Raw genomic sequence first — 20,142 nt, 5'->3', positions numbered from 1 at the left:
TAAATAACAAGGTCAGAAGACACAACCAGTGGACCCAACCAGGAGGGAAGCCTGCTGCTCTCTGGGGATAAGGTCCCTACCTGCCCTAAGTGTCCAGTCCCCTCCTGGGCATCACACTGCGAGAGAGGGTAACAAGCCAGAGAGAGCCAGGAGAGGGATACCAGATTAGATGAGGATTTGGCCACGTGGAAACTGAGTGATACCACAGCCAGAAATATTGAACTGGAAGGAAAGAGAGCTTGGTGTGGGGCAGGGCAGGCCAGCTGCTGTCTTGTGGGTTCAATGGCTGAGGAAAAAGGAAGAGCCCTCATTTGTCATTCAGAAAGCCAGAACCAGCTGGACCAAATGGTTATTCTCCGCAGGAGAGAAAGGCTGCTTCCACCTCCAGAAAAGCTTCCTAACGTTTACTCCTGCCCAGCAATGGACCTGAGTACCTGGGCAGAGGTGAGCCCTCACCTTCCCTGGACCCACAACAGCGCCATTTACGCACCCCTGCTCGTCAGGCTGTGCTAGACCCTTTACATCATCGTCTCCTTTCATGTTACAACCGCCCTACTCGGTAGAGAGTATTACAACTCCCATTTTAAAGGAAGATTGAGGGCTGGGCACCGTGGCTCAAGCCTGTAATCCTAGCACTCTGGGAGGCCGAGGGGGGAGGATCCCTTGAGCTCAGGAGTTCTAGATCAGCCTGAGCAAGAGCGAGATCCCATCTCTACTAAAAATAGAAAAAAAAAAAAATTAACCGGGCATGGTGGCGCATGCCTGTAGTCCCAGCTACTCGGGAGGCTGCGGCAGGAGGAGTTTGAGGTTGCTGTGAGCTAGGCTGACGGCCAAGGCACTGTAGCCCAAGTGACAGAGCAAGACTATCTAAAAAAGAAAAAGGAAGACTGAGGACCACAATGCTCAGTGCTTGCCCCTGGCTTCGTAAGAGGCTCAGAAGTGGGCTGCGCAGCTAGCGCCCTAGCACTGCGTGAGTGTGCGGAGCGGGGGCCTTAGAACAGGAGGTTCTTACACTTTGAGACCCTCGTGATTGTACCTTTCTGAGAGTGTGTTGTTTAGCATCATCCTTCCTCCGAATTTTGCACCAAATTTCGGGGGTTCTCGAACTCCCCAAGAACCCTTGCGATGGGACCCTAATCACTGCGGTCCCCTGCAGCTCGCCGTCGAGAGCGCGGGGTGGTGGCTGCGCGGTGGGCCGGCGGTGGGCAGCGCTGAGGGTCTGCGGGCGGCGGGCGGCGCGGGGCCGAGAGGGGGCGGCGCCGGGGGGCCCGCGGTGTGGCGCGCCGCCTGCAGGGGGCGCTGGCGGCGGCTCCGGCGGAGACAATCGCGCTGAGCGGGCGCCGCAGCCGGAGCGCGAGCCGGAGCAGCGCGGGCGGCGCAGAGCTGGGGCCGAGCCGGGCCGGCCGAGCGGGGCTGGGCGGCAGCCATGGACCGCTAGGGCCGGGCCGAGCCCCGCGATGCCGCCGCCGAGTGGCCCCAGCGTCCTCGCGCGGCTGCTGCCGCTGCTGGGGCTGCTGCTCGGCGGCGCCTCCCGGGCTCCCGGCAAGTCGCCGCCGGAGCCCCCCAGCCCGCAGGGTGAGTCTTCGCCGGGAGGGGCCGCGATCACGGGCCTGCGCCCTGGTCAGACCCCCGTCTGCCAGCCCCCTTTTCGCGGCGCTCGTGAATTGGGGGTATTCTGCTGCCTGGATTTGGGTGGGGGAAGCTAGGCGACCTGGGGTCGGCGATTGTGGGGGACAGAGGAATGGGGGAGACGGAGGCCGTCCGGAGTGGGGGTCTCGGGGAGACACAATGGCAGGGCGGGGGTCCACAGGCTCGCCGCCGCCGCCGCCGCCCCCTCCCGACTTGTTTTCCTCCCTCCTGGTCCGCGAGGCGCTGCTGCCCGAGCCATTGTCTACCGAAGACACCCGCCCAGGGGCGGGCTGGGGCGGGCGCCGGCTCCGCAGCCCCCTGCGGGTCCCTCGCTCCCGACCCCTGCTGGGTGGGGGCGCGGGCATCGGCTGCCACCCTAGGCCGGGACGGGGGCTGGGCGCCTAGAGCTGGGTTTGAAGGGGGGAGGGGAGAAGGGGGAGTGGGTGAGGCTGTGGGCGGGATTGACTGCTCTAATGGGGTTCTTCGCCCTGTGGGCTCACAGCCCCCAGCCTGCCCCCGGGTTTAGAATTTGGGGTGCACCAAATAAACGCTGATCAGCCCATGATGGAGAAGGGCCTGCAGTTAGGGGGCTCTGAGAAAAGGGGTACATTGTGATTCCCAGCTCAAGGCGCATGGCAGGGCTGTGGTCGCGGAGCCATGCTGAGCTGGCTGGCTACGGGCAGTGCCGGCTGGGAGGGCAGGTGCCTGGGTTCGCGTCCAGCAAGCCTTCTGCCATTCCTGTAGCCTGCCCACCCCCAGACCACCCCCTCCTCATGTCACCTCTCCTTTGCAGTGGAGACCCTCCCAGCGCCTCACCGGGCCCAGGTGGGTGTGTTAGGTGGGGGTGGGGCGGGCTCCCGCAGCGGGAGAGCAAGACCGGGGCTCCACGCCCCACACCCCACACCCCACACCCTGGCGTGGCCGCTCAGGGGCTCCCACCCACAACAGCCCTGCGCCCACTTCCCAGCCTCCTGCCCTGCCACCCTGGCGACTGCTCTCGCCTTCCCTGCCTGCCCAGTGTTCTCCACACCTCTCCAGCCCCTACCACCACCAAGGAGCTGGCAGGAAAAGCAGGGTGGCGGGGTCTGGATGAGGGAAGTGGGGTCCGGATGAAGGGGGGAGGTGGGATTTCCTCCTGGAATGAGGCAGGGCTGAAGCCCCAGAGCAGGCAGGGCTACTGTGTGGAATGCCAGGCTTTGAGGGATGGGAATGGTCTCCCGGTGCCTCAGTCTACCCTGCTCCCCGGGGGAGGAGAAAGGCTTTGCTTCATAGGAAGAGGCCCTAGTTTCCCAGGAAGCTCCTCCCTCAAGTCCCTGCACCCCAGGGAGAGGGCCCGGGGAATTGGCTGGAATAGAGCCGGGATAGGGGCTCTCTCAGGCAGCTGGCTGGGAGCCCAGGTTGAGGGGAGGGGAGAAGGGAACTGCTAGGGCACCTAAGCTTGGCACTGAGGCCTTACCTGCCCACCCCTGTTTTTTGTTTTTTTTTCCCTGCCCCTTCCCTCTTCTGAGGCTTTGGCTCTTGAACCCAAGGCATTCCCACAAATGACAGTATTTCAGACCTCTGGGTCCCCTCTTCCCAGCTGCTCTGTCCAGCTGCTCCTAGCCTAGGCTAGGGGTGGGGATTGGCCAGGCCCTTCTAGCTTCTCAGAATTCCTACTGGGTGGTGGTGGAGGGGGGAGGCCGCCAGCTCCTTGGAGAGCCAGAGAGTAGGCCAAGTGCATGCACCCAGCCAGCAGGGCTGGGCTCTTGCCTGGGAGGGGAGGGGGTGGTGGGCTCAGGGGAACAGCTGGATGGGATGCCAGGGGCAGGCGTGGTGCTGGCCCCTGGTTGGAAGCCAGAGATAAGACACCTGTCACTGTTGAGTGTCAAGCTCTACTCTAAGGCCTTCCCCTTCCCGAAGTCTCCACAGAGCCCCCTGACCTCCCTGTGCCCTGCTGCTCTCAGCTCTAGACTCTTCCTTGTCTACCCAGGCTCCCCTAGGTTTGCATCCAGCACCCAGCCCACTCCCCACCTGCCTCCTGGGCCTCTGTTCCTTTCCAGGCATGACACCCACTATTAGCAGCAAGGTAGGAGTGAGCTGTTTCTTGAGGGAGGGGCCATGCTATGTGGGAAGGGGTCACAGAGGCTCCCTGGGGAAGGCCTTGTCTCTCCCCTATCACCCCGCTGAGCCCAGGACACCTGCAGGATAGCCTGGCTGGACTGTCCTGGGGCTAGGGTAGAGGCTCCCCTGGAAAGCAAAAGGCTTGGACTTCCCTTCCTGGCCCCTCCACACCAGCTTCCCTCAGGCCTGGGTCGCCCCACCCCATCTCCTTCCCCTTGCCAGGGCCCCAGCTCCCTGCCTGATCTCCTGGGAGGAATGAGGGCGTTGCCATGGTGACTGACTGTAGCGGACCAGCTGGGAGGGGGCAGGCTGTGCATGTGAGAGGGAGGGGCAGGGGGTACTTGTTTGGGCACAGGGTTGGAGTGAGTAGCCCTAAGTCTGAAGGGACACAGTCTTGTGCAAAGGATTCTGGGAAGAGGATGAATCATGGGAATGACCAGTTCCCTAGTATCCCCTTCTCAACTTTTCCCTGAGAACCCAAACTCTAAACTAGCCTCCACCCTCCTTTCCAAACTGCTGGGTCTTGACCTCCCTCCTCTCCCCCTGCAGATCTCTGCTTCTCCACTTGTTCATCCTTTCTCAGCCCTCCCTTCCTTCTCCTCTCCTGACACTGGTCTTGTAGGATCCACTGGTTAAGAATTTATGTTCTAGAGGCAGACTGCCAGGTTCAGATCCCAGATCTCCCACTTAACTGTAATGCAAGTATCTAAACTTTTGAGCCTCAGTTTTCTTAACTGTAAAATGGGCTAAAGGCATATTTTATCAAATCTAATACACCATTGACTGTACGATGCACCATTATCTCATGTACCAGTATGAAAGGAAAAAATGCTGCCAATTGTAATTATGACATCATCAAGCATAGACATAGGCTGAGTTCAGAAATGTTCAAATGTGACAAAGTGCATGTGTTAGACTTGATGAAATACAGTAATGGTCCCACCTACCTCACGGGCCAATGTGAGGTTTAAGCTCTATAGTTACTGGCTCTTACCATACCTTCTTTAGCCTCAACCCAAAGCCCTTCCCAACCAAGACCCCTTCCTCTGATCTTGGGGCTCCTCCTGTTCTCTTCCCCCTCCCTCTTCACTCCCCTCACTCCATCTTGCCCACAGAGATCCTGATCAAGGTGCAGGTGTATGTGAGCGGGGAGCTGGTGCCTCTGGCCCGGGCCTCAGTGGACGTGTTTGGGAACCGGACTCTGCTGGCGGCTGGCACCACAGACTCAGAGGGCGTGGCCACTCTGCCCCTCAGTTACCGCCTGGGCACCTGGGTGCTGGTCACTGCTGCCCGCCCTGGCTTCCTCACCAACTCTGTGCCCTGGCGTGTTGACAAGCTGCCCTGTGAGTGCAGGGGCAGGTTGGGGGGGGGACAGCAGCTGACCCTGCGTCAGCCCCTTCCCAAAATAGTCCTTGGGGGCGGAGGGGCAGGCTGTCCAGCAGCTGCTTCTGGGCTGGGGTACGCAGAGGGGGCTGAGGGAGGGTGAAGCCACTGGGACTCAGATGGAGGGGGCGCCTGGTGGGGGGTGGCTTTTTCTGGAGCTGACAGGCCACCCCTCCTGCAGTGTATGCATCCGTCAGCCTCTACCTACTCCCTGAGCGGCCGGCCACCCTCATCCTCTATGAGGACCTTGTGCACATCCTCCTAGGCTCTCCTGGTAAGGCTCCTTCTCCCGATCCCACCCCAGCGCCTCTTCCTTCCCCCGACCTGGGTATGGAGACTTCTGCTACTTTACATATTAGCTGGGTGCCCTTGAGCAAGTCACTTAACCTCTCCGAACCATAACTTGTTCATTTGTAACATGTGGAAGGATCAAATTAAGGTAAAGATGAAATAACATCAAACATGGAAAATAAAAACAGCATAGAAGGTGTTCAATAAATGTTTATAGTTATTGGGGCTTCTCGTGGTTTCTATTCTCCCTCTATTCCTACCTCCCTGCCACCCTTATCCTTAGTGGATCTACATGGGTTAGTTGTGCACCTGCTGTGTGCCTGGCTATGTTTGAAGGCCACAGGTGCTCTACCCCTATAAGTACAAGGCACAGCAATCCCACAGTGGTCCTTGTCCACCCACAAGCTTTCAGTCTCAGTAACTAGTACTTGCTTGAGCACTTACACTGTGCCAGGCATCGTGGCCAGTGCCGAGGAGCGGTAGTGACGAAGACCTGCTCCCTGCCTCGTGGAGTTCTCAGACAAGCAGGCAGACAGATCACTGCAAACCCTGAAGTGGTTACAGAGCAGGCAGGGCAGTGGAGTAGAGGGCAGCTGCTTTCAGTGCTGAGACAACCCTACCCTGCAAGCGTAGCCAGGCCGGTGAGAGCTTGCTGAAGGGAACAGTGAGACCGTGTGGACGCGGGAGTGAAGGGGGAGCAAAGGTATCTTCCCCGGAGAGGAAGGCCTGGGGGAGCCATCGAGGTGAAGGGCAGAAGGGGACAGTGAGTGAGCCAGACTCCACCCGGCTAATGCTAGAGAGCCACAGTGGGGTTTGGAGTGGGAGAAACCCCTTCCCAGTTTATATTCTCAGCTGGAGCCCTTGTCACCAAGCTCTTGTGTGCTCATCTTCATCACTCTGCTCCAGAGGCTTCTAAATGTCCCTGAAGGTTTCTAAAATGCCCAATAGACAGGTTATCTGCTAGCTTAAAGCCCTCAGTACAAAGTGCAGGCCCCTTTCCAGAGCTGGCAGGGCCCTCAGGGACCGGACAGCAGCTGCACGCTGGCCCTGCACTCTGGTCACCTGCCTCTGCAGTTCCTGGACAGCCGCTGCCCCAGGCCTCTGGACCTTTCTCCCTTTCCTGGCTGAGTCTTACTCATCCTGCGAGACTCCATGGGGGCTTCCCCGAGCTGGTGGCCAAGCTCCCCCAGGCCCCTGCGTCCCTCTGTTTTAACTGCGAGGCCGGATGGAAGGGTGGGCGAGAGGCTGGGCTTTAATCCAGGCTTGAGGTTGTGACCTTGGGCAAGTTACTGAACTTCTGCCTCCATTTCTGCACCTATACAATGGGGTTAATAATAATAAAGGCACCTACTTCAGGGGCTATTGTCCTAATTATAAGAGTTAATATAGGTAACAGCGTCCAGTATATCTTAAACCAGGAGTCCTCACACTACGGCCCGTGGGCCACATGTGGCCCGCCGAGGACATTTATCCGGCCCGCCAGGTGTTTTTGCCGCTGCTGCCTGTCCTGCTTAGCAGCCGACTCGTCCCGGGCCCACAGTGCACATGTGTGGAATGTGTGCCGCACTCTCCAACGGCCCCCCAACGGTCTGAGGGACAGTGAACTGGCCCCCTGTTTAAAAAGTTTGAGGACCCCTGTTAAAGCTTCATAAATGTTAGCTATGGCCGTACTGCATTGGAATTCTGTTTACATGTTTGTCCCTTCCACCCCAACACATGTGCACATGTGCATATGACCTAAGCTTCTAATGCAGTAGCCACTAGCTACATGTGTCTGTTTAAATTGAAATGATTTAAATTAAAAATTCATTAAATTCTTAAAAATTAATAATATTAATAAATCCAGTTCTTCAGTCACACCAGCCACAAATGTTTCACGGCCACATGTGCCTAGCGGGTACCGTAATGGGCAGTACAAGAACATTCCCAGCATAGCAGCGAGTTCTAGTACGTACTGGAAGGGATGGCACCACGCTAGACTGTGAACTTGAAGGCAGGGAGCTGTCTTACTCATCTTTGCATCCTGGTATCTGACCCAGTGCATGCTGCGCTGTAGACAATACAATTGCCTGATGATCCGAACCTCAGCATTTTATAGGTTTTTAAGGAAAAAGTGTTTCCAAGAGAGCGAGTAACTTGCTGAGGGTCACACAGCAATTCCCGGTCCATGTCCCTGCCAGGTTAACATTCTATGATTGCCCAGGTCTCTCCCCAGGGGATCACCCTCCCTGGCCTTCCCAACTGGCCTGACCCAATGGCTCCCCATCTCCTTGGATACTGGCTTTCTGCTCTGGTGCCTGGGAAACCTTGTCCCTGGCCAGGCTACTGCACCCCCTCTCTCCATCCAGGTGCCCGCTCCCAGCCCTGGGTGCAGTTCCAGCGCCGGGCTGCCCGCCTACCTGTCAGCTCCACCTACAGCCAGCTCTGGGCCTTGCTCACACCTGCCAGCACCCAGCAGGAAATGCGGGCTTTCCCTGCCTTCCTGGGCACCGAGGCGTCCAGCTCAGGTATGCCGGATGCCTGGCATGGAAGCGGTCTCCCCGAAACCCCTTGCCACTGCCCCAGGATTAGCCCTCAGCCTTTGTGTCATCTTCCCTCAGGCAATGGCTCCTGGCTGGAGCTGATGCCCTTGGCTGCTGTGAGTGTGCACCTGCTAACAGGTAATGGGACAGAGGTGCCGCTCTCAGGTCCCATTCACCTGTCCCTGCCTGTGCCCTCAGAGGCACGTGCCCTTGCTGTGGGCACCAGTATTCCAGCCTGGAGGTTCGACCCCAAGAGTGGTAAGTGCCTCCAGGGGTTGCGGGGCTGGAGCTGGGGGAGGAAAGTGGGACTGAGATGGGAAGGACATTGAGTTTGATCCAACCGCTGCCTCTCCCAGGGCTGTGGGTACGCAATGGCACTGGCGTGATCCGGAAGGAAGGCCGGCAGCTCTACTGGACCTTCGTCTCCCCCCAGCTGGGGTACTGGGTGGCTGCCATGGCCTCCCCCACAGCTGGTGAGAGCAGTGGGTCAGTGGGGGTGGGGGAGTGGGGGAGAGGGAGGCGGGAGAGTGCACTCCTCCTCAAAGGCAGGAAGAGTGTCCACACCTGAATGCTAAGCCCTCGCCTGGCACAGGGCTGGTCACCATCACATCGGGCATCCAGGACATTGGCACCTACCACACCATCTTCCTGCTCACCATCCTGGCAGCCCTGGCCCTGCTGCTGCTCATCCTGCTGTGTCTGCTCATCTACTACTGCCGGTGAGCACCCAGCTCCTCTCTGCGCACTGGGGCCGCACTGTGCCTGGTCCTGCGCTGGGCACTGGGCCCCACACGTGCATAAAACACAACTCTGGTCCTCAAATGTTGAACGGAAAGGACTTCATATGCACATGCAAAGCCCTGAAAGACTGGTGGCTTAGGAGGGGCAGTGGAGTGGGGGGCGGGGGCGGGCAGGAGGCAGGACCTGCAGGCCAGCGCCTCCTGTGGTGAGCTGTGGCTGCTCCTTCCAGCCCCGCTCTCGCTGCCAGGAGACCCCAGGCCAGACACCCTGCTGGCTGAGGTGCTCTTTCCAGGTTCTTGCGGCACCTCCCACTGGCAGAGGAGCGCACAGTTCACCCCAGGGGAACACAAACGTGCACAGCTGCTGAATGGGCCCAGGCATTCTCCCCAGCCCTCCAACTGCGCCCCTCCCTCACCTTGCAAGTTGTTAGGGAGCAACTCTGGGCCTCCCCTTTTCCTGAGGATCCCCGTCTGCTCCCTCCTCCCTAGGAGGCGCTGCCTAAAGCCCCGGCAACAGCACCGCAAGCTGCAGCTCTCCGGACCCTCCGACGGTAACAAACGAGATCAGGCCACTTCGATGTCCCAGCTCCACCTCATCTGTGGGGGACCCCTGGAGCCCGCCCCGTCGGGGGACCCCGAGGCTCCGCCTCCAGGCCCCCTCCACTCGGCCTTCTCCAGCTCCCGGGACTTGGCTGCCTCCCGGGACGACTTTTTCCGCGCCAAGCCGCGCTCTGCCAGCCGCCCGGCAGCCGAGCCTTCGGGTGCCCGCGGGGGCGAGGGTGCCGCTCTCAAGGGCGCCCGCTCGGTCGAGGGTCCTGGCGGGCTGGAGCCGGGCCTGGAGGAGTACCGGCGGGGGCCCTCGGGGGCCGCGGCCTTCCTGCACGAGCCGCCCTCGCCGCCGCCGCCCTTCGATCACTACCTGGGCCACAAGGGGGCGGCCGAGAGCAAGACCCCCGACTTCCTGCTGTCGCAGTCGGTGGACCAGCTGGCGCGGCCGCCGTCGCTCAGCCAGGCGGGGCAGCTCATCTTCTGCGGCTCCATCGACCACCTCAAGGACAATGTCTACCGCAACGTGATGCCCACCCTGGTGATCCCCGCGCACTACGTGCGCCTCGGCGGCGAGGCGGGCGCCGCGGGCGTAGGCGACGAGCCTGCCCCGCCCGAGGGCGCGGCCCCCGGCCCCGCGCGCCCTTTTCCCCAGCCCGACCCCCAGCGCCCGCTGATGCAGGGCCACTCGGGCGCGGGGGGCGAGGGCGGCGTGGGTGGCGGCGGCGAGGGCTGGGGGGGCGGGCGCTCGGCGCCCGTCAGCGGCTCCGTGACCATCCCGGTGCTGTTCAACGAGTCCACCATGGCGCAGCTCAACGGGGAGCTGCAGGCGCTGACCGAGAAGAAGCTGCTGGAACTGGGCGTGAAGCCCCACCCGCGCGCCTGGTTCGTGTCCCTCGACGGGCGCTCCAACTCGCAAGTGCGCCACTCCTACATCGACCTGCAGGCGGGCGGCGGGGGCCGCAGCACCGACGCCAGCCTGGACTCGGGCGTCGACGTGCACGAGGCGCGGCCCGCGCGCCGCCGGCCCCCGCGGGAGGAGCGGGAGCGCATCCCGCCCGCCGCCCCGCCGCCGCCCGCGCCCCCGCGCCTGGCGCTCAGCGAGGACACCGAGCCGAGCAGCAGCGAGAGCCGCACCGGCCTCTGCTCCCCGGAGGACAACTCGCTGACGCCGCTGCTGGACGAGGTGGCGGCGCCCGAGGGCCGGGCGGCCACGGTGCCCCGGGGGCGGGGCCGCAGCCGCGGGGACAGCTCCCGCAGCAGCGCCAGCGAGCTTCGACGCGACTCACTCACCAGCCCGGAGGACGAGCTGGGGGCGGAGGTGGGCGACGAGGCGGGCGACAAGAAGAGCCCATGGCAGCGGCGGGAGGAGCGGCCGCTCATGGTGTTCAACGTCAAGTAGTGTCACCGCCGGGCCTGGAGCCGCCTCGGGCTCTGCCCCCGCCCCTTCCACCCGGGCCGGTGCCCAGGGTGCGCTCCCCAGGGGCCTGCGGGGGCCCTCGCTCTTAGCCCCACCTCCGGCGGAAAGGTGCCCGGGGGCCTGCGGAGCCGGTCTGTGGTATGTGCTGGGTAATGTCTTGGGAAGGGACCCTGTGTCTGCCTCCAAGCCAGGGGAGGGAGGGTCCGGCCCCCCACTGGGAGGTGCTGGGGAGGAGGGCTGGGGGGGAAGCAGTGCCTGTATAGACGTGGCTGTACATAGAAAGCTCTATTGTGGGGAAGCAGAGGGGCGGCCCAGCCTGAGCTGCTAGTGTAAGGGCTGGGAAGGGAGGGGGCGTTCCCTGTGGACCCCTGGGAGGGGAGGGGGTGCTGCTTGCTGACTAGCCCACCTCTGGGCTACGATGTCACAGGGCTGGTGGCTGGAGCAGCTCTGGGGACTAGGGGGTAATGTGATGGGGCCGTCGTGAGCAACAGCAAATATAAAACTGGTGAGGTTGACACGTGTGTCCTTCTGTGGGGTGGGGGGATGTTGGCACTGGATGAGGACCCCTGCTCAGGGGGCCCCTGGAGAGGGCAGGCAGGGTGGCCAAATCAGACACTGTTAAGAAAGTGTACAAACTTTATTGGGCGCACACACACACACACACACACACACACTCCTGTGGATAGGGAACAGCACCTGGCCACAGGGTCCACAGAAATTGGGGGAGGGCACGGCAGCTTGTAACGTGGCTTTCGCCACAGCCCCCCTTCTGATAGGGAAGGCCTTAGAGTGAGGCCCCACCCCCCATGTGCTGGAAGGACTCAGCATGGTGGGTGGGAGGATGTGGGTGGGGACAGGTGCTGGGAGGCCTGAGCAGTGGGCACCCGCTGAGCAGGGTCCCGAGGGCTGTGGAGTGTCTTCAGTCCTGTCCCTCACAGCAGCTGTCTCGGGGCTGGGTTCCTCAAGGGGGTGTCCCAGCGCAGGGTCCCCCTGCGAAAACACTTGGTGCCCCTGGCCCCACAGCGGAAGCCAGCAGGACAGCAGTGACGCTGATCCGCACAACACGTGCCCTGCATGGTCAGAGGGGGTGAGAGGGTTGGACAAGGCAGGACCTGGCCCACAGCCATGACCAGCCCAAGGGTGGGGGGTGACACTGACCTGGCTGTAGGGACAGCAGGCCCAGCCCCCTCGGCTGTCTCGGCAGCAGGTCTGGTTATCGTGGCAGAAGTGCCCTGCCCCGCACTCCACGTCCCTCACACCCACTCGAGGCCCCTGGGCCAGGCGGGCAGTGGGCTGGGCAGAGGCTACTTCCTTCTCACAGGACCGGGCCTTCACGTTGCAGGTGTACCCAGCCGGGCAGCAATGCTGGCGATCCTCGCAGCACACAGCCTGGGTGGGGGGATGACATTACGCTTACGCTCCTGTCCTGCTGGACTTAGCTCCCTTATGCAGGGGGGGCCAGGGGGAGCAGGCACTCACATGGGGCAACTGGCAGCAGGCCCAGCCCCCTCTCAGGCTTGGGCAGCAGGTCTGCCCCACGGGGCAGCTGGTGTGCTGGTCACAGCCAATGTCTCTGGGGCGGGCAGGTGTCTTCTCCAATCCAGCCACTATCCTGTTCCCCCTCTGACACTGCCCCTTGGCCGTGCACGTGTAGCCCTGGGGACAGCAGTGCTGATGGTCCACACAGCAGACAGCCTGGGGGGAGGGCAAGAAGGGGTGGTCTACTACTATGTAGGGCGCAGTGCTGAGCCCCAAGCTACCCCAGCCCGCCTCTCCTGCTCACAGCTCACAGAGCTGGGTGTCACCTATCACCCAGGCAGAGCACAGAGGAACAAAGCGGTAGGAGTCTGGCCACCCACCAGCCCAGGCCAAGCCACTGCCCCCCCAGTGCTGTCCCCTTACTCATGCACCTTTGGGACAGGACAGCAGCCCCACTGCCCAGACAGGAGTTTGCAGCAGGTACTGGCAGAGGGACAGCTGGTGAAGTTATCACAGTGGACATCACTCTTCATGGCTTGTAGGTCTGGCAGGCTGTGGTAGGCAGGGGCCTTCTCCATCCAGGGCAACTGGTAGCGCCCCAGTTCACAGGTGCCCTTCTCTGTGTCACACCTAAACCCCTCTGGGCAGCAGTGTATGTGGTCCTCACAGCACACAGCCTGGGATGGATGGAGAAGGGACAGTGGGCACAGGGCCCTAGCTGGTTGCCACCTCTGCTCGTCTACCCACGCCCATTCCTGGGTACCTGGGTAAAAGGGCAACAGCCCCAGGCCCCTGTCTGTAGGCGGCAGCAGGTGTAGCCATCTGGGCAGCTCACCTCCATGTCACACTTCACTTCCTGCACTGTGAGCGAGGCAAAGAGGACAGGTCAGCAGTGACACCAGAGACCCTCAGGGCTACCCACCCTTTGCCAGCTCCACAGCTGGAAACAGGTGGTGAGGATGGAGGTTACCACTGATGCCACCCTACAGTTAGCCTGATGTCAGACCTAGGGGGAGGAAAGGGAGCCCCACCCCCAGACCTGTGCCCAGAACAGTGTGGCGGCCAGCCCCTCCTTGGGGTGCAGGTGGAATGAGGTCTGTGGCCTGCCCCCGGTACCTGTGTGTGCTGGCAGCTTGGTGAGGAGGTCCGTAGTGTTCTCCTTGGAGATGCACTTACTCTGGCTCAGGTCACACACAGTGTCCTGAGGACAGCAGTGCAGGTGGTCAGAGCAGCAGATGGCCTGCGTGGGAACAAGGGCGGGTCTTTGTGACTTCCAGTCTCAGTTGTGTGCAGGGAGCAGACAGGCTGACGGCTGGCACTGCCCCAATTCCCCACTAGGGGGTGGCATGAGTCCTGAGTCAGCCAGGCTCCCAGCAACCAGCCAGCCCGCCCCAGCCCCTGGAGCCCCTGCAAGGCGTGTGCCAGGCCAGGTGGCTGAGGGCACACAGCCAAGCTGGCTCCAGCCCCTCACTCACGTTGGGCATTGGGCAGCAGCCATACTTCCCACTGGGCAGCTCACAGCAGGTAGAACCATCAGGGCACTGGGACCGACCATCGGGGCACAGGACCGAGTTAGACATGACCGAGGTAGACAAAGCCACTGGAAGAGGAGTGAGGCATGAGGGGCAGCCACCAGGGTGGGGGTGGGGGGACTTCTCCCAGCTGGAGTCAGATAAGGCCTCGCTCTGGCTCCCAGCCCCCGCTCTCCCTCCTCACCTGCCCGGTTAGTCCTCTGTGCAGGGATCTTCTTTGCCAGGGGGTGGGTGCCCTCAGGTGTGATGCAGTGGGCATTAACCAGGTCACAGGAGGCACCATGGGGACAGCAGTGCACCCTGTCTTTGCAGCAAGAAGCCTAGGAAGAGATGATCTTGACTCAGTCCCTTCCCAGCCCCAGCCCCTAGCTCTGCCGCTGCCACCTTCCACATGCCCCCATCTCCCCAGACCTGTACCTGGGGCATGGGGCAGCATCCCCAGGAGCCATCAACCATAAGGCAGCACGTAGAGGAGTTGGGGCATTCGAATTGGTTCCCGGGGCACTGGACAGCACCCAGGGGGTTGTTATCTGTGGACAGGATGATGCAGGATCGGGATTTCACCAACCCAGCCGGTGAAGGTCATCCCCCATCACTCACGGAGCAGGTGTACCAGGGCCTGCAGGCCTAGCTGCAGGGGGTGGGGTGGTACTAGAGCTTGGTGATCTCCCAGGCACCCCTAAAGCCACCCTCCTCACACACTGGTCCCTGCCTCAGCAAGACTGGACAGTGGGTCAACCTCCTCCAATCCCGCAATCCCTGGACCTGGCCTGGAGTCCTGCATTCTCTTCTATCCCCTACTATCCCCAGAGCTGCCCCTCTGTCCAGAATAGGTGGTTGGTTAGTACAGATGCCACATGAATGAGGGCACCAGAGCTGGAATTGGGGCCACCTGGCTGGCTGGGGTCCTGGATGCACCAGGCTGCACATGGTGCCCATCCACCTACCCTCCACCTGTGACCCTGCCACACCCGCTCTTCGGAAGCAGGATCGGCCATCAGCACTGCAGTGGAAGCCCCGTGGGCAGCAGTGGTGACCATCCGCGCAAGACACGGCCTGTGGGACACAGAGAAGCCTGCATCAGTGAGGCACTTTTCCCTGGGGCTAGGGGAGTGCAGGAAAAGTGCAAATGCAGACCTGAGCCCTTCCATCAAACTAATGGCACCCTCACCTTTGAGAATGGGCAGCAACTGGAAGTCCCCAAGACAGTGCGAAGGCAGGAGTAGCCAGCAGAGCAATGGGCATCAGTCTGGCAGGGTATGCCCAGACGCCTGCTCAGTGCCATGGGCCGTGGATCCTGGGAAGAAAGGGCAGAAAAGGCCTGTGCCTGGCCGCCACCTCTGACCAGTCCAAGATGACCCTTTGGGAAAACTGAGTCTGCCAGCTCTTGCCTGGGGTGAAGGGCGCTCACCAGAACTGGATTGCAGCAGCTGTAGCTGGCTCCTCCTGGGTCCAGGCAGCAGGCCACAGGGCAGAGCTGACCATCTGGGCACTGTGTTCCAGCCACCAGCCCTGCCACTAGGGCCACCCAGCTCACTAGGGTCCACATGGTCCACCTGCAAAAACCAAGGATCATCTGGCAACTAGCTTAAGCCCATGCTGTCCTCAATTCTGAGGCCACTCAATCACATAGCCCTGGGCCAATGTCCAGGCCCAGGACTACCTGAACCTCTTCAGGCAGGCAGAACGCTGTGGAGGTTGAAAGCTTTCTACCGTGTCCTCCCTGTGTGTCACACATGCACCTGCACGTGCACACCATGAGCATGAATACTGGCATGCGTGTATGTGTGGGTCTGAGTTCCCAACACATGGCCTGGCACCCAAGTCTCTCTGAGCGAGTGTGTAGATAGATGTAGGCCTGTGACAGTCAGGGAGATGTGATTTTTGTGGGTCTGATCTATGGGGAGGTAGGCCACCTCCAGGGGTAGGGGAAAGACATCAGTAGCCATGGGAAAGGGCAGGGCTGGGGTACAGGGAGGGAGTAGCCAGCCCCTCCAGATGGCCCTCACCTGACACTGTGCTCATACCTGAGCCCCACTAAGGCCTTGGCAGGGGGAGCAGCCCTGTGATGACATGGGAAACCACAGCATTGAGAAAGTTGTGAAAAAGGAAGTATGGTGGCCAGTGGAATCTGGGCTGCCTTCCCCAGAGGCCAATCACCACCTGCCCACAACTGTCCCCTCCTTGTTGTCTAGGGAAGAGGACACAGAGGCTGGGTCAGGCTTTAAGACACCTGTATTCTGAGGGTCCCCAACACCATCAGGGCCCTTTCAGACTCCCCAAATATACCACCACCACCCACCCCGCTTCTCCCTCTACCCTAGAAGTGAAAATCAGCTACATGTGGAGGAACCACATCTGCCTACTGGGCTGCCCATCTGAGTCAGCAGGAGGAACACAGCCTCTCACTTCCTCCATACTCCTTCCCCCAAGCTCAGTAGCTCAAAGGGCAGCCCTAGAGGTGTTACCCTGCCTGGAGGAGCAAAAACAGTAATGTTTCATGAACCTCTTGGGAGCCAGTGACAACACTCTCCATTATTTTATTTCTTTGCAACAACTATCCAATGTAGTAATTATTACCTTTACTTTTATTTTTAGAGATGGGGGCCTATGTTGTCCAGGCTGGACTTGAACTCCTGGGCTCAAGTGACCCTCCCGCCTCAGCGCCCCTAGTAGCTGGGAATACAGGTGCATGCCACCTCAATCACTTCCCTTACTTTTCAAGGACACTGAAGCTCAGAGATACTAAGTACAGTCAGCCTTCCTCTGTATCCCTGGGTTCTGAGCAACATACCAGATCCCATTTCATTTAAAACAAAACTTAGCCCAAAAAAAAAAAAAAAAAAAAAAAAAACTTAGCCCAGCATGGTAGAACCTGCCTGTAGCCCTAGCTACTTGGGAGGCTGAGACAAGACCATCTCTTGAGCCCAAGAGTTGGAGGCTGCAGTGAGCTGTGATCACACCACTACACTCCAGCCTGGGCAACAAAGGGAGACCCTGTCTCTAACAATAACAACAACCAAAAAAGGCACAGAGACCGGCTTTGATGTCTCCAGAGCACATTGGACCTGGGTTCATCTCGCAAGTGGCACCCTGGGCAGTGCCTAGGAATGGGCCCCAAACCCCAGGGGGCTAGATGCAACAGTCAGGACAGAAATGGGGGTGCAGGGATTGCCTGGAAATTGCACTTGGGTCCTAGTCCTAGAATTGCCAGCGATGGATGTTAAGGGCCTCAGAAACTGCTCCTTGTCTGTGTGGACACTGCTGGGGAGCAGATGCAGGAAATCCACCCCGCCCCCCACTCACCCAGATCCCCTCTCCTTCGATGGCTTTCTTCAAGTGCCCCCTCCCCTAACTCAAAGAACATCCCCAAGAGGCCACCACAGCGGGCTCCAGCTGGCCCCCCTGCTTCCTGGGCGTTCAGCCTCAACCCTCAGCAGGCCATCGCGCTGCCCTAGCTTGTTGGGAAGCAGTGCCTGTCTGCACAGGAGCATTGACACTCCGGTGAGTTCCCTGTTTATCCTGAGGCTAGGAGTAGAGCGTGTGTCTACTGAATACACGCACGCGCACACAGGACGTGGGGCAGAGGGGGTCGATTCCTCTCCGCAGGGTTGGGAGCTACAGCCTCTCATCACCCATACCCGACACTGCCAAAACAACCCAGGGGAACCCGAGCCTCTTCAAGACCCTGCTCCGTCAGACGCTTCCACTAGGTGGCAGCCCCCAAACTCCGAATGCCAAGGGGAGAGGAAATTCCCCAAAGGGGAGCCAACTCGGCTGCGAAAGAGCAGGAAAAAGTGGCGGGGAGAGGCGGAAGTCAGCTCGTCCCACCCCCTACGAAGGAAAACCCAGACACACCGAAGGGCTTCAGTCACCACTCCCAAGTCCCTACCACCTTTGGGAAGCCAAGGTCTCGAGTCCCGCTCCCAGCCCCTCCGAGCTCCCCGACCAGGGGCTGGCGCCTCTCCGGCTCCAAGCGCCGCAGGGACCACCCACCACAACGCCACAGGGGAAAAGCCGGCACCTGCCGACAGGGGGAGAAGCTGGCTCAGGAATGGGTGGTCCCTGCTTTAGGGGAGCGGGCTCAGTCTCCCGGGATGCTGGGGAGAGAGCCCCCTTCTAATGGGGGTCACTGCAATTAGTGCTGATTCCCCCCACACACCTCCCTCCAGTGCATCAGAAGCCCCCAAAGGAGTTTCTGTAAGCGGGTCTTCTCGTGTCTCCCAGCTGAGACTCCAGAGGAACGTCAAGCCCACACGGCCCTGGCCGGGCCCCTGGGCAGGGGCGGGCGGAAGGTCTGCGCGGCCGCACTCCTACCTGCGTCGGGTCCGGGCTCCCTGGGCAGCAGCCGGAGGCCAGCTCCCGGACTACGGACCCTGGGTGCGATGGCCCGCCCACCTCAGTTGCCATTGGCCGGGGGCCCAGGCTGCCGCGCTCCCGTTGGTTACTCATCGACATGGAGGCGGGGCCATCCAGGAATGCTGTGTTTCTTTTCCCTACTCTATTCACTCTCCTCCCCCGCTTCCTCTCTCTCCCTACACCCGGTTTCTAGGGATCATGTGATTAGAGAATCATGTGACACCACGGTCCGCATCAGCAGGCGGCAGGTGCTTGCCTTGACGTTTTCCCCTAATCCTGCGGGAGCCTGGGAGAGTTTGCTAGAGATCACGGCGCGTGTCTGGGGACATTGACACCCCAGGGGACTGCTCCTTCTAGGGAGTTAGGTCAAAGGCGTTTCCAGGATGTCTGCTTCTGGATTTGGGATATTTGTGCATCCTTTTTATTTTATTTTTTTTTTTGCGACAGAGTCTCGCTTTGTTGCCCACGCTAGAGTGAGTGCCGTGGCGTCAGCCTAGTTCACAGAAACCTCAAACTCCTGGCCTCAAGCAATCCTATTGCCTCAGCCTCCCGAGTACCTGGGACTACAGGCATGTGCCACCATGCCCGGCTAATTTTTTCTATATATATATTAGTTGGCCAATTAATTTCTTTTTATTTATAGTAGAGACTGGGGTCTCGCTCTTGTTCAGGCTGGTTTTGAACTCCTAACCTTGAGTAATCCACCCACCTCCGTCTCCCAGAGTGCTAGGATTACAGGCGTGAGCCACCGCGCCCAGCTTGTGCATCCTTTTCTATTCTATTCAGCATCCTTGGATGAAATGCTAGGCAGCCCCAGAAGGAGTTGAGGGTGTCTGTGAGGACAAAGATAAACAGTCCCTAGGCGGGCGCGGGGGCTCACGCCTGTACTCCCAGCACTTTGGGAGGCCGGTGAGGGAGGATCGCTTGAGGCCAGGAATTCAAAACCAGCCTGAGCAACATAGGGAAACCTGCCTCTAAAAAAAAAGTTTAAAAATTAGCTGGGCATGATGGTGCATGCCTGTAGTCCTGGCTACTGATGGTGCATGCCTGCAGTCCTGGCTAAGGCAGGAGGATTGCTGGAGCTAGGAGTTCGGCTACAGTGAGCTGTGATCACACCACTGCAATCCAGTTTGGGACAGAGTGAAACTCTGTCCCTTTTTTATTTATTTATTTTTTGAGACAGAGTCTCACCTGTTGCCCAGGTTAGAGTGCCGTGGCATCAGCCTAGCTCATAGCAACCTCAAACTCCTGGGCTCAAGCGATCCTCCTGCCTCAGCCTCCTGAGTAGCTGGGACTACAGGCATGCGCCACCATGCCTGGCTAATATATATATATATATATATATATAGTTGTCCAGCTAATTTATTTCTATATATATTTTTTAGTAGAGACAGGGTCTCACTCTTGCTCAGGCTGGTCTTGAATTCCTGAGCTCAGAGCTCAAAGGATCTGCCCTGCTCAGCCTCCCAGAGTGCTAGGATTACAGGCATGAGTCACCACACCCAGCCGAAACTCTGTCTCTTAAAAAAATAATAAATTAATTAATTAATTAAAAAGGCCAGGCGTGGTGGCTCACATCTGTAATCCTAGCACTCCGGGAGACCGAGCAGGGCGGATCCTTTGAGCTCAGGAGTTCAAGACCACCTTGAGCAAGAGTGAGACACTGTCTCTACTAAAAATAGAAAGACATTAGCTGGGCAACTAAAAATAGATAGAAAATATTAGCCAGGCATGGTGGCACATGCCTGTAGTCCCAGCTACTTGGGAGGCTGAGGCAGGAGGATCGCTTGAGTCCAGGAGATTGAGATTGCTGTGAGCTAGGCTGATGCCATGGCACTCTAGCCTGGGCAACAGAGCAAGACTCTGTCTCAAAAAAAAAAAAAAATGATAATGGTTCCCCAAGCCCTTTCCTCAAGGTACTCATGGCAGGAAGAGGGACAAACTCAGACTAAATCTAATTTAAGGTACAAAGTCATTTGCCAGGTGCTGTAGACGTGTGTAGGGCCAGGCGGAAGATTGGCTGCAGGTGAGGAAGAAATTTCATTCCACCTTGGGAACACCTCCTTGAGCCGACAGTCTGGAAGGGTTTAAACTGGCAGGTGGGAAGGGGTTGTTGGAAAGAGCCCTAGGAAACCAGATGG

At 59.7% G+C, this 20,142-nt stretch overlaps 2 protein-coding genes across 3 annotated transcripts; one reads left to right on the top strand and one right to left on the bottom strand.

Annotated features, from left to right (window-relative positions):
- Positions 1-1,319: 1,319 nt before the first annotated feature.
- Positions 1,320-11,146, top strand: FAM171A2 (family with sequence similarity 171 member A2). Its single transcript, XM_020280981.2, has 8 exons — positions 1,320-1,575; positions 4,845-5,072; positions 5,294-5,386; positions 7,752-7,910; positions 8,004-8,183; positions 8,282-8,398; positions 8,518-8,644; positions 9,155-11,146. Exons 1-8 carry the CDS (start codon positions 1,458-1,460, stop codon positions 10,611-10,613), a joined length of 2,481 nt encoding a protein of 826 aa, XP_020136570.1. The 5' UTR covers positions 1,320-1,457; the 3' UTR covers positions 10,614-11,146.
- Positions 11,147-11,249: 103 nt separating this feature from the next.
- On the bottom strand, positions 11,250-18,102 carry GRN (granulin precursor). 2 transcript variants are annotated; one of them, XM_012786727.2, is made up of 13 exons: positions 17,960-18,102; positions 15,054-15,198; positions 14,814-14,939; positions 14,590-14,698; positions 14,060-14,172; positions 13,827-13,962; positions 13,586-13,710; positions 13,227-13,350; positions 12,874-12,971; positions 12,542-12,787; positions 12,111-12,326; positions 11,790-12,020; positions 11,250-11,701 (listed from the first exon to the last, which is right to left on the bottom strand). In XM_012786727.2, exons 2-13 carry the CDS (start codon positions 15,189-15,191, stop codon positions 11,564-11,566), a joined length of 1,800 nt encoding a protein of 599 aa, XP_012642181.2. In that variant the 5' UTR covers positions 15,192-15,198; positions 17,960-18,102; the 3' UTR covers positions 11,250-11,563. The 2 variants fall into 2 exon arrangements, with proteins under 2 accessions (XP_012642181.2, XP_012642182.2); XM_012786728.3 differs by lacking the exon at positions 17,960-18,102 and adding an exon at positions 17,805-17,822.
- Between the last annotated feature and the right edge of the window lie 2,040 nt (positions 18,103-20,142).

The sequence above is a fragment of the Microcebus murinus genome, chromosome 18, assembly GCF_040939455.1.
Source record: "Microcebus murinus isolate Inina chromosome 18, M.murinus_Inina_mat1.0, whole genome shotgun sequence".
Taxonomy (NCBI): domain Eukaryota; kingdom Metazoa; phylum Chordata; class Mammalia; order Primates; family Cheirogaleidae; genus Microcebus; species Microcebus murinus.
This window is presented reverse-complemented; position numbering and strand designations above follow the sequence as displayed.

Excerpts from the sequence above, each read along its gene's own strand:
- FAM171A2 (XM_020280981.2), top strand. The coding sequence starts at position 1,458 with ATGCCGCCGCCGAGTGGCCCCAGCGTCCTCGCGCGGCTGCTGCCGCTG. Across the intron at positions 5,387-7,751 it reads CATCCTCCTAGGCTCTCCTG|GTGCCCGCTCCCAGCCCTGG; the intron begins GTAAGGCTCCTT and ends CTCTCCATCCAG. Across the intron at positions 8,645-9,154 it reads CTGCTCATCTACTACTGCCG|GAGGCGCTGCCTAAAGCCCC; the intron begins GTGAGCACCCAG and ends CCTCCTCCCTAG.
- GRN (XM_012786727.2), bottom strand. The coding sequence starts at position 15,191 with ATGTGGACCCTAGTGAGCTGGGTGGCCCTAGTGGCAGGGCTGGTGGCT. Across the intron at positions 14,699-14,813 it reads GTTGCTGCCCATTCTCAAAG|GCCGTGTCTTGCGCGGATGG; the intron begins GTGAGGGTGCCA and ends TGTGTCCCACAG. Across the intron at positions 12,327-12,541 it reads GCTGCTGTCCTGTCCCAAAG|GCTGTCTGCTGTGTGGACCA; the intron begins GTGCATGAGTAA and ends CCCTCCCCCCAG.